The sequence below is a fragment of the Trachemys scripta genome, chromosome 5 (assembly GCF_013100865.1).
Source record: "Trachemys scripta elegans isolate TJP31775 chromosome 5, CAS_Tse_1.0, whole genome shotgun sequence".
NCBI lineage: Eukaryota > Metazoa > Chordata > Testudines > Emydidae > Trachemys > Trachemys scripta.
Window position 1 is genome coordinate 12448612 of NC_048302.1, and position 13534 is coordinate 12462145.

Here is a 13534-nt window from a genome sequence, read left to right on the forward strand (position 1 = left end):
CATACTGCTACTATAGCCAGCATAAGAATTACTAATTCAATAAGTACTACTGTAAACCACTAAAATAGCTTTGCAGGAGGTACTTATAGAAGCTGCAGGGAATTTACACAACCTCCTGTCCATTTTTCAAAGCAACTGCAATTTTCATTTCAACAACGTAACAATATTTCATAAAGGCAGTAAAAAAAAAAATCAGTGAAGACTGTTTAACATTTGATTAGGTATACAGATTATAAAGTCAAATACACACTGCTTGCCCATTTTGAAAAGTGGAATTCAGGTTTAAGCCACAGAACCCTGAAGTTTACAAAGGTAACAAAACTAATGAGAAACGCTCATAGTCTACAGTAAGCAAGAGGAAAAATACTACATTTCTAATGCATGAGGAGGAACAGAGTTAGGGCATCATAAGTTTGCTGAGAAAGTAATTTTCTCACCAATCATTCAGCAACAGTTCCTAGTCAATTGTATTCAATCCACAATGAACAAAATTGATGTAAAAATTACAAGAATCTGTAAAAGACAACCCTACACACTCCTTACAGATGATTATGCCCATGAGCAGATTTTTTCAATTTATGTCATCACAGGTCAAAGGAAATCAAATGGACTGACTTTGTTCATCGTTCCAAGATCATATTTAAATCAGACCAGAGGATGAGCCTCCCAGCGTTACAGTCTTTTCTGTGCAACTCCCTCCATGAAAGGGAAGTCAAAATCCCTCTCCTATTTATTTTCAGAATTCTTAAGTCTTTTCTGTTGGGGTCATTTTAGCTAAGGTTTTTTTAATCCAATGATCATTCAACTCATGTAATGTACTTAAAGTGCTCACTTAAAATAATACAGTGTGCTTGTAGTGCATAATGTTGTCTTTTAAGGCCAAACTGCCAACTAGGCATGTAATTTTGGATTTGTGCATATATACACCTACATGCACACACAGTGATGTTTCACTATGCAAGCCTGGCACACACAAAATTGTGTACACACCTTCAAAGATTTGGGATTTAGGTTTTGGAAAAAGGAAATTTAAACAGTGGCTTGAAAAATACATCACCAGTCCAAATGTTTCCCCAACGTTAAGAGAAAAAAGACCTACATACACCACATAACACAACACATCTGTGTTGGTTCTTTGAGGAGTACAAGTTCTTTGGCTTGGTGCATGAAAAAAATTTATTCTTTTATCAGGTGCTGGAATCTACTGTGTCAGATCCTCAGCGCTTCAACGGGAACAAGAGGACTTTAAAGCTGCCTTGCACCAGCAGCTGAGGATTCTCCTAACTGTGGGCTGATGTAGCCAGTCCAACATCAGCCGTTTCTGGCCCTGCTGGCATGGTGGGTGGTCTGGAGCACAAAGCATGTGAGCAGTCATGATTGGCAGAACAGTCCCTTGGGAATGGGCATTCACTGGCATCAGTTAGAGCAGTCTTGAAGCTAGTCAAACTTGCAATGGAGATTGGCTCAGCCCTGGCAGTACCTAGGTTCAGAGGGGCAAAAAGTTAGTGTAAAGCCACCTAAGAATCCTTGTCCCCCTTGTGGCTGCGTATACCCCAGGTATGCTAGAGCAGCAGTCCATTTTATTTTATGTACTACAAGGACTCTATATACATACCAAAACTCCATAGCACAGGACAGTCTGAAGTCACTTTAATTTACACCATGTCTTTGTAGGACATCTGTCCTTATGCTTCTTAAAGGTCAATTTTTTCATTATTATTACTAGAATAAATAGCTGATGGGAACGAATGCCTCTGGCATTCACCATAACAACATCAGTCATGACTGATTAATTACCACATAGGATGCAATGTAAAATTCCAAAGGGATTGTACTATTATTTACCTATAAAACTGGTACATCATTTTAAGAGCATTGCTTAAGAAAAATGTAGCAATGTAGCATCTGTCTTTTATTTAGTCTGATTTGGAAGGTAAAATTAAAAAGTTAGATTTTGAAAACGACGATCCTTGGCGTTCATACCCCCCCCCCACACACACACACACACAACGCAGAGAAGTCAGGTAGGCATTTACAGGCACGTTCTTACCTTTCAAGCCATGTTTAAGGCAGTGTTCCATCACTACGAAGAACTGCTGAAGAGGTGCATAGTCAGAATCTAGTGTTCTGCCCAGATTAAGGGCTGATTCAATCAACCCCTTTATACTCAGTTTCGCCATATTCATCAGGTTCATGCGTTCATTAGCCATGAGATAATTAGGATCTATAAGAAATCAAAAGACAGCATTTGGTAACAAGAGTTATTTAAAGTACAGGGTATCATCTTTCTATTTCCTTGGTCTTCAAAACTAAGGAATTTAAGGGCTACATTTTTCAAGTGGCAGTGGCCCAGTTTAATCTTAGCCACACCATTCAGGCCTTTGGTTAGGGAAAATTTTCTCTATCAGAATTGACCAAAGGCTTTTTAAAAAAAACTTTATTGGCAAAGTTGGAAAACTATATACAGACAGGAAGATAACCAGGCATATGCTGAAGCTGCCCTGATATTTAATTAGTTAAATGAACCTTAAAAGGAACAGTGTTGGAAGACATTCATTAATAGTTTACTTAATGTCTTATAATGCATTACTGAATGTCATGGCAGCCTCACTTGCCCTAAGGACTCATGTAATCTGGCAGGAGGTTGTACCTTTGTTGCATCCAGAAAAGAATGAATAGAAAGAGGGCAGGCAATTAAATGCCAAGAGTACTTTGCTCCTCTCTCAAAGACAAGGAACTCTAAATTCAATTCAGAAACTATAAGTGACACACATATAGGAGAATGAATCTTTTTGAAAAAGCAAAATATTGTACATACAAAAACAAAATATGAACAGCAAGGCCTCTGGGTGGTACTGTACTGATCCTTCAAGTTCTAGTTTGAGCCCACATAGAATAATCAAAAGCACCACACAGTTGAGACTTAAGAGAATTGTTTAAAATTTAAAAAGCCTGTTTGCTCTGAGCACTACTGATATTTGCAAACATGCTCCTCTTCCTCTTAAGGATTTATCCACCAATTTATCATCCTCTGTCTTGTCTCCCATCTCCAACTCTGATGTCTTCTTGTTAATTCAACTGCAACACACCCCAAACTGAGTTGCTTCCCACTCAGAACTCTTTCCATCACACCAATGTTACTAACATACATCCTTCTTGTGACCACCAACTAGTCAAACTGCAATTAATTTCTGATGCCTCCTTTCCATCCCCACTTCATTCAGGACTTTTATTTTATCTTATAACCAAAGACAGTTCCAGAACAGCCTTCCAAGAGGAGCAGTGGGGGCAAAAAACCAAACTGGTTTCAAAACTGAGTTTGGTAAGTTTATGGAGGAAATGGTATGATGTGACTGCCTACAATGGCATGTGGCCCATTGATGACTGCCACTAGCAAAAATCCCCAACTGGTGGCAATGGGACCTAGAAGGGGAGGGCTCTGAGTTACTACAGAGGATTCTTTCCCAGGTATCTGCCTGGTGGGTCTTGCCCACATGCTCAGGGTCTAACTGATAACCATATTTGAGGTCGGAAAATAATTATCCCCGGGTCAGATTGGCAGAGATCCTGAGGTTTTTTTGCCTTCCTCTGCAGCATGGGGCATGGGTCTTTTGCGAGCTTAAACTAGTGTAAATGGTGGATTTTCTGTAACTTGAAGACTTTAAACCATGATTTGATGACTTCAGTAACTCAGCCAGAGGCTAGGGGTCTATCACAGGAGTGGGTGGGTGAGGTTCTGTGGCCAGCGATGTGCAGGAGGCCAGACTAGATGATCATGTGGTCCCTTCTGACCATAACGTCTATGAGACAGATTCTCCTCTCACTGCTAGAACGAGAGTATGGACAAATTATTTCCCACCTCAACTACTAAAACTTCCTATTTTCAGGCCTCTCCTCCTTCCAGCCCATCCAAAATGCTAATTCAAACAGTATCATTTTTTGTCACTCTGCCCATCTCTCTAGAGCACCATTCCCACTATAATCTTTAAATAAATAAATAAATAAATAAATAAAAGCAAGCAGCCAGGGAGCCTACGTATGATATGACTGTCCCCTGACAAGGATGAAAAGTTGCCACGTACCACTACGCAGGAAATCTGGATTGCTAAAGTGTTAGCCCATATATGGGTTTCAGTCCTGTCTACAGTATTACTTTCACTATTGTAACTGGGTCCCTCAATTGTTATATTTTAGCACAGATAGTGCCTTAATAGGGGGAAAAGCAATCACGTGTTGCACAACTCCTTTCCTGCCAACATCACTTCCTTGATGAGCTCTTACACTCCCCCTTCCAGCTGCCTACTTTCCACCCATTGACTACTCCTTTGTGTCTCTTACATACTGTTCCTTTCACTTGGAACTGCGTGCCAACTAACGTATGTCCCTAAGCACTCTTCTTTCCTGCTTCAAAACGTTCCTGGAAATACATCTTTTCTGCAAAGCTTTCCAGCTATAATGATCAACCACCACTGTGTGTGTTCAGATTTGAATTGTACTCTCATTATTTTAGACTAAAAGCTCCCCAGGGCAAGGGATTCCATTCTTTGTAAGGCACATTCTACCTGTTATAAAGCTCTACGTGCACAAGGGGTGGGTCTACACAGCAACTAGACATCTGCGGCTGGCCCTGCCAGTTGATTTGGGCTCACGGGGCTTGGCCTACAGGGCTGTTTCTTTGCTGTGTAGACTTCTGGGCTCAGGCTGGAGCTCAGGCTTGAGGACCCTACCAGGTGGGAGGGTCCTAGAGCCCGGGCTCCAGCCCAAGCCTGGAAGCCTACACTGCAGTGAAACAGCCCCCTGAGCTTGAGTCAGCTGGCACGGGCCAGCCACGGGTTCTTCATTGCAGTGTAGACATACCCTTTACCACTTAGTATGCAATCTGCCCATTCACCACATTGGATAGTAGTTTTAGTAGACCTAGTGGCAGAAATGACTGAGGATCACTAAGTGTCTATACTGAATGGTATTCTGCCCTACAGAAGCATGCACATATTCAGCAAGCAAGTGAAGAAAACAAATATTTGAAACTGAAGCAAGATTATATATTTCTATACTTAAATACCTGACAGCTGCTCAGCTACGTATGGTGATGGAAGCCATTTAAGTATCTGGATAGAAAAACCCTAAGCAATAGTAACATAATCCAAAACACTATTTCCTCTCTTATAATGCATATCATTAATATTCCAAATTACAAATTTCATGCTACATTTACTTCAAAAGGAAGAGGAAATCGAAGGGGAAAACCGTATTTCACATTTTTCCCTTAACCAGTGGATAACGACAGGAACAAAAATTCAATATGAATTCACCACAATACACCAAAGTAATCTATGCACTTCCAGGAGTGTTGGTATGGAACAGGCCTGTTAATGAAAGAGCAAATGTATCTTTCATGTTATCTAGTGTGAAAGGCTCTGCTCCCCCATAGGTGCTGCCTAGTGATCAGGCGTTACAGGCGCTCTTCTGTCTTGGTGCCCCGCTCTTGATAGTAGCTCCAGCCCTGCAGTAATCTGCCCCCTTCTGAGGCTCAGACTTCTGGCTGGGCCACAAGTTGCGTCCATGTCTTCCGGAGTATGTAAAGAATCCAACAAACGCTAGTTCTGGTGACCAACAAGGGGTGTCAGGCTTCACCTGGCCGAATTCCCAGAGGCGGGACTCTCTAGAATGTGGGGTCTTCTGGTCCTCAGTCTCTAGTATCAGGAAGAGACTTTTTTCCTCCAGCCCCATAGGGGTGCGTAGGGGAACCTGAGCCTACCCTCTCCTCCGGGTTCCAATGTCCAAAGGTAGGTCACTGAGTCCTGCACTCTGGAGTTCCACGCAACAGGGAACAGCAAAGACACGTAAAACAAAATAAATCAAAGAAGTCTTCAACTTAGCAAATATCTAGTCCTTTTCCTTCAGCAAGTTGGGCAGACCATCAGTAGAGAGGAGCTCTGGCAGCTGGGTCGCCCACAGTGCTCCTTTTGCAGAGTTCAGAGCAAAGGTCACCTCCACTGGCTTCCTGCAAGTGAGCTACTCTGCTTCCCTTTTAAGCTCCTCCACCAGCTGGTGCATGCCTTGCAAGTGTGACGTGGGCCCAGAGCAGCCTCCTTGGCCCCTTCCTCTCCAGTGTGGGATTGTACACCTCATCAGACCTAATAACTCCATTCATTCAGAATGTTAAGAATTTTTTTTGTTTTTTTCTTAACATTAAGGATTAGCAGATCTCACTCCAATTCCCAGTGGACACTGCTATAAGTACTAACTGACCCTTACTGCAAAACAGTAATTGAATGGGCATAGGAACCAAATTACCTCTTTACCCTAAGAGATGTTCTCTTCATGTCAGGGCTGAATTACACCTATGAACTGGGGAGGATACATATGCACTGCCATTTCCTGTACTGGACCTGTTTTGTGGGTAGAAGGCTTCATAGCTGACACTTTTCACAAGTATTAAATTTACACACACAAAAGGGAAAAGCAGCTATTCTAATGTACCTCACACACCACCAGACATGCACTATTTTTCCTCACTATTGTTACTTCCATCAAAATGATTTTCTAAAGGGAGCAAATCTTAGTAGAAACACTTGGCAGCCTCCAATCCAGGCATCAGGACCACAAATCCAAATGCCAACTAAGAACATTAAGAGACTACCAGCACAACCCCAACACTGACTGTCTACAAACGTTTCACAGACTCTCTGCAGAACATTAACATGCCTAAAAACAAAGCCACATATCTGAAAATATTTTTCAGTCTGTGGCCTTCCTTATTTTGGATGGATCGATGCAGTCTTGAGCTTCCCAAATTGAAGGGAAGTGTTAGTGATGTCAGAAATAAAGAACTGTTACTTACCCAACAGTAACTTGTGATTCTTCAAGATGTTGCGGTCAGTACACATCCCACTGTATGTGTGCATGAACCTCGTGCATGCACGTCCAGAATTTGTTTTGAATAGCACTGTCCATCAGGATCAAGGATGTGCCCTTGTGTCTCCTTGTTATCCCATAGAGGCATAAAGGACAGGATGGCCCTTATCCTCGGTTCCCTTGCAATTCAGAGCCTGCGTTGCTAAGGCCTCCTAACAGTGGGGCTGGGGGCCAGGCTACATGATATACACCAGAGCATGTCATGCTGATATTGTGGACCTTGAGAGAGTTAAATTCCAGTCCCACCTGTTTCAGCAGCAGTATATAGTCTAGGGTCTTTAATACTGCAGGCCTCTACTGCATCCATATTGTTTTGCAATGCCCATATGGAAAAATCTTTTCCATTTTGAGGAGTACATCTTCATCATGGAAGGTTCCTGCTTTGTATGAGAATGTCCAGAAAGCAGTCTGTCAATAGTGCTCAACTAGTCAACATCCAAGCCATCAGGTCTGGATGCAGGATCTGACCTTGGCTCTGAGAGGCTATGTCTGGGCAGGTTGGGAGGTATGAGAGGCTAGATGATCACAGTGGTCCTTTTTGGCTTTATAAATCTATGAATCTGCAAGAGGTCTGACAGCCAAGAACGTTTCAGCCAGTAAGACGCTATCAGAATGACTGTAGCCTAATCCAGTCGGATCTTTGATATTATCCTAGGGAAATCATAGGAAGGCGAATGAATCCTTAAGACCACCAAAGGTGAAAGGCATCTAGTAATGAGCCCGACCTCACGCCTCTTTGAATCAATAGTTTGAGCATTTGGTGTTGCCTTCTGTGGCAAACAAATCTATTACAAGAATCCCCCCACTGACAAAATATTAGCTTTTATGATGGACTTCTGCAGTGACCAGTCATGGTTGGCCACTGCATGCCTGCTCAGGAAGCCTGCTGGGTCACTGCTGACCCCTGGGAAGTATAGTGCCAGTGATCCTTTCTCAGCACCGTCTTTCTAGGCTAGTTTTCAGTGTTGCTGGTCTGCTAGCCGGGGTACTGGACAACGCTAGATTGCCTGTTAGCAGGATTCTAAGTTAATCTCCTCAGGGTTCAACAAGTCCTTAATTGATTGTTCCAGAAAATGGAGCTTCAGTCTCACATCTCTTGATACATGCATCCTTGCAGAGAAACAACAAGCACACCAAATATCCATTTGATATATGTGACTCTCCTAAACAGAAGATACACCTGCTACATCCATCTTTTAGAGGGTTGACGGGGCTTGAAGCTCATAGTCTGCCATGTCAAATAGTCCTGCACAGGGACAGTCTGTACTTTGGGAGGAAGGGAGTGTCTAATAGTCAACACACAGTCCAGACAGGTTAATATGCATCACAACAGTTGTAAGTCAAGATAACCAGAATAGTCCTGGATGTTTTCAGAAAATTTGAGACGGTTTAGCCAAAGCTAGGAACTAGCACGTCAGACACTCGCCAGGTTCCATCTCTCTGCTATGGGCAGTAATAGGGAACGGGGGTGTGCATGTGCGCACAATTATCTTGACCTTTATGCCCTGATAGGGGAGCACAAAGAAGCATGGGGTGCATGCGTGGCCCTGATGGACACTACTATTAAACTCTGGTCTCACACGCACATGCACTGAAGTTGGCTTCACACTAACATACTAACATTTATGCAAATTCTCAAACAGATACATAAATTACAACCTTCTATAACCTCTCTGGAGGCTAAGGCTTGGTCCACACTGGGGCGGGGGATCGAGCTAGGAAACGCAACTTCAGCTACGAGAATAGCGTAGCTGAAGTCGACGTTTCCTAGATCGAACTAAGTTTACTTACTGCGGGTCCACGTGGCGCAGGCAAGCTCCCCCGTCGGCAGCGCTTCCTCCGGTCAGCGAGCAAGAGTTCCGCAGTCGACGGGGGGAGCACTTCTGGGATCGACCTCTACCCGCCGAATCAGGCGGATAGTGTGGACCTAGCCTAAGACATGACTAATGTCTACTAGACTAACTGGATGAGAAGCTGGATGACAAAGGTAGCACAAAAACTGACACCACAATTAATCTAACCAATGAAGGCAATATCTAAGATTATTATTAGAGGCGAGCAGAACTAGAGAGAAACAGATCTGGTCTCATAACTGAAGTGTTACTGTCATTGCAACAAAAAAAGAACCCCTAGATCTGAATGGACAACAACTACTGCTAAAGATCTGGAACTGAATATAAAGCATACTCCTCTGTACTACAAAGTGTTACATAACTCCCATGAGGCGGTTTGACCAGATAAGCAGCTCAGGAGACCATGAATGTAATAAGGCTGGCAGCTGGACACCAGAAGGAACAGGTGTTTTCAAAGAACGGAACGAATTTTTGTTTCGATCAGGAATTTGATAAGGTAATACAGAATTTAACTGATGAGGAAAGGGAAAGAAGCTTTGCTTTTCCTAGTTAAATATGTGTGCATAATAAAAAAAATTCCTCTCTCTCTCCTAAAACTGAAAGCTCAGAAAATCTACTACTATACATGGAAGAAATAAGAAGAATATTTAAGTTAAGACAAACCAGTCTGGATTTATTTTAAAGGAGGAAATAATGGTTAACTTTCACTATTAAGGAAGCCTAAAATTTAGGATTCCATTGCTGAAAGTTCCTAGGAAATTTGTGTTTTCCTTTCTGAATGGTAGGAAAGGAATAAAAGGAAGACTTGGTATGCATGCAAACAGTCTTATGATAATACCCATTCAAGGTTTATTTTATACTCTGGAAAACACATTTAAGGAAGTAATTGATTGTTGTAATAGGTTCTTTTATTTCTAGTCTCCAGAGTAAAAGTCAAATTCAGGTACAGTCAGTCAGTTTTTCTTCTGGGTCCCTGCCCAAGCAGTTGATGGACTGATAAAATAACTTCCTTGTAGTGTTCTGTTATTCCACTAAGTGTGAAATCTCCAAGTATACTGTGGCTTTGATCCCGGAACATGGAAGAACTTAAAACGAGGAATTTGCAACAAACAAAATCCATTTGTAATTTATTTTAATATATTTTAGTTAACTTCAAAGTAATAATTTAAGAATTCAACTCTCGCAGAAGGCCAGACTTGAATAAAGGAGTTACTTTAGTGAAGAAGGTTTACAGATTGCCTTTACAAAACTATTATTTTAATATTATAATTCACCTGATTGTATGTTGCACAGATTGTTAAATCATAAAATTGACAGTGCAGGTAGAGGATAATCACCTATACTAAAAATGCAGTGTAGAAAAAAAAGGCAGAAATATAGCAGTGTTGTTCATTATAAAGAGATACTGCATGTGATTGCAATTAAAACAAAGTTAATATCTCTGAATATTTCCTTTTGTTAGCTTCTGGGAAATACTAATACCTTACATTAATTTTCTGTGTGAACCATAAAATAAGTACAATGTTTTAATTACAGGAAACAGACTTGTACACACCTCTACCTCGATATAACGCTGTCCTCAGGAGCCAAAATAATCTTATTGCGTTATAGGTGAAACTGCGTTATATTGAACTTGCTTTGCTCCACCGGAGTGCGCAGCTCCGCCCCCCCCAGAGCACTGCTTTATTGCATTATATCGGGTCGCGTTATACTATTTAAATCCATTCTGAAATCAAGGATGGACAGGATTCTTATAGTTTGCCTCCCCTGGGAATTGAACAGATGATGCATTGCTTTATACATACAAATACATTAGAAGCAAGAGGAAGACCAAGGACAGAGTAGGCCAGTTATTCAATGAGGGGGGAAAGACAATAACAGAAAACATGGAAATGGCAGAGGTGCTTAATGACTTCTTTGTTTTTGGTTCCACCAAGAAGGTTGGTGGCAATGGAACGTCTAAAATAGTGAATGCCAGTGAAAATGAGGTCAGATCAGAGTCTAAAATAGGGAAAGAACAAATCAAAAATTACTTAGACAAGTGAGATGTCTTCAAATCACCAGGGCCTGATGAAATGCATCCTAGAATACTGCAGGTGCTGACTGAGGAGATATCTAAGCCATTAGCAATTATCTTTGAAAAGTCATGGAAAACGGGAGACATTCCAGAAGACTGGAAAAGGGCAAATATAGTAACAATCTATAAAAAGGGAAATAAGGACAACCTGGGGAATTACAGACCAGTCAGCTTAACTTCTGTACATGGAAGGATAATGGAGCAAATAATTAAGCAATCAATTTGCGAACACCTAGAAGATAAAAAGGTGATAAATAACAGTCAGCATGGATTTATCAAGAACAAATCATGTCAAACCAACCTGATAGCTTTCTTTGACAGGGTAACAAGCCTTGTGGATAGGGGGGAAGCAGTAGATGTGGTATATCTTGACTTTAGTAAGGCTTTTGATACTGTCTCACATGACCTTCTCATATACAAACTAGGGAAATGCAAACTAGATGGAGCTACTATAGTGTGGGTGCATAACTGGTTGGAAAATCGTTCCCAAAGAGTAGTTATCAGTGGTTCACAGTCACTATGGAAGGGCATAACGAGTGGAGTCCCGCAAGGATCGGTTCTGGGTCCAATTCTGTTCAGTATCTTCATCAGTTATTTATATAATGGCATAGAGAGAGTACACTTATAAAGTCTGCGGATGATACCAAGCTGGGAAGGGTTGCAAGTGCTCTGGAAGATAGTATTAAAATTCAAAATGATCTGGACAAACTGGAGAAATGGTCTGAAGTAAATAGGATGAAATTCAATAAGGACAAATGCAAAGTACTCCACTTAGGAAGGAACAATCAGTTGCACACATACAAAATGGGAAATGACTGCCTAAGAAGGAGTACTGCATAAAGGGATCTGGGGGTCCTAGTGGATCACAAGCTAAATATGAGTCAAGAGTGTAACACTGTTGCAAAAAAAAAAAAAAAAAAAAAGCAAACTTCATTCTGGGATGTATTAGCAGGAGTGTTGTAAGCAAGACAAGAGAAGTAATTCTTCCGCTCTACTCTGCGCTGATTAGGCCTCAGCTGGAGTATTGTGTCCAGTTCTGGGCACCACATTTCAGGAAAGATGTGGACAAACTGGAGAAAGTCCAGAGAAGAGCAACAAACATGATTAAAGGTCTAGAAAAATGACCTATGAGGGAAGACTGAAAAAATTGGGTGTTTAGTCTGGAGAAGAGAAGACTAAGAGGAGACATGATAACAGTTTTCAAGTACATAAAAGGTTGTTACAAAGGAGGAGGGAGAAAAATTGTTGTTCTTAACCTCTGAAGATAGGACAAGAAGCAATGGGCTTAAATTGCATCAAGGGCAGTTTAGGTTGGACATTAGGAAAAACTTCCTGTCAGAGTTGTTAAGCACTGGAATAAATTGCCTAGGGAGGTGGTGGAATCTCCATCAGTAGGAATTTTTAAGAGCAGATTGCAAAAAAACACATGTCAGGGATGGTCTAGATAATACTTAGTCCTGCCATGAATACAGGGGATTGAACTAGATGACCTCTCGAGGTCCCTTCCAGTTCTGTGATTCACCACTGAACAAGATGTGAGGTTCCCTTAAAGAGCCACCTCCTATACAGAATGAATATATTACATTTTACTTAAATCTCATTAAATTATCACAATTTTTTAAATTACTTTCCCATCACTGGGAATGACTGATTACTAAGCTATTGTAGGTAAACAGAAGCTTATATCTTTGCAATCAGACAGTTGCTCTACAAGAGAAGCTCTTCCAGTGATATCCCAATGTAATACCAAAACACTACTGCAATATTGAACTGTCATGTCATAGTACTTTTTTGAATCCATTGATCAAATTAGTATGGAATAACAAGGCAATTACCCCCAAGAGATTCTATTTACCGTAGAACCTCAGAGTTACGAACACCTTGGGAATGGAGATTGAATAAAACATTATGGTTGTTTTACAACTGAACATTGACTTAATACAGCTTTGAAACTTTAAAAGCAGCATTTTTTTTCTATCTTAATTTAAATGAAACAAGCAGTTTCCTTACCCTGTCAAATCTTTGTGTTTTTTTTTGTTTGTTTTTTTTTAAGTAATAGTAGTTTACATTTAACATAGTACTGTACTGCATTTGTGCGTTTTTTTGGTCTCTGCTGCTGCCTTATTGCGTACTTCCAGTTCCAAGTGAGGTGTGTGGTTGACTGGTCAATTCATAACTCTGTCAAGTATCAGGGGGTAGCCATGTTAGCCTGTATCTACGAAAACAACAAGGAGTCTGGTGGCACCTTAAAGACTAATAGATTTATTTGGGCATAAGCTTCCGTGGGTAAAAACCTCACTTCTTCGGATGCATAGAGTGCAAGTTACAGATGCAGGCATTATATACTGACACATGGAATATGTGTCAGTATATAATGCCTGCATCTGTAACTTTCACTCTATGCATCGGAAGAAGTGAGGTTTTTACCCACGGAAGCTTATGCCCAAATAAATCTATTAGTCTTTAAGGTGCCACCAGACTCCTTGTTGTTTTCGTAGATACAGGCTAACATGGCTACCCCCTGATACTTGACAGAGTTATGAATTGACCAGTCAACCACACACCTCACTTGGAACTGGAAGTACGCAATAAGGCAGCAGCAGAGACCAAAAAAACGCACAAATGCAGTACAGTACTATGTTAAATGTAAACTACTATTACTTAAAAAAAAACAAACAAAAAAAAA

The 13534-nt window shown here is 41.0% G+C and overlaps 1 protein-coding gene across 5 annotated transcripts in view; it reads right to left on the bottom strand.

The window, feature by feature from the left end:
• The window catches only part of RUFY3 (RUN and FYVE domain containing 3), an 83811-nt gene that overhangs the window by 37677 nt on the left and 32600 nt on the right, over positions 1–13534 (bottom strand). For all 5 annotated transcript variants that reach the window (XR_004645903.1, XM_034772138.1, XM_034772139.1 and 2 more), the window contains exon 2: positions 2051–2224. Coding sequence is in view for 4 of the 5 variants with exons in the window: in XM_034772138.1 (XP_034628029.1) it covers positions 2051–2224 (174 nt within the window). In the remaining variant the exon portion in view is untranslated. The remainder of the gene's footprint in view (positions 1–2050; positions 2225–13534) is intronic.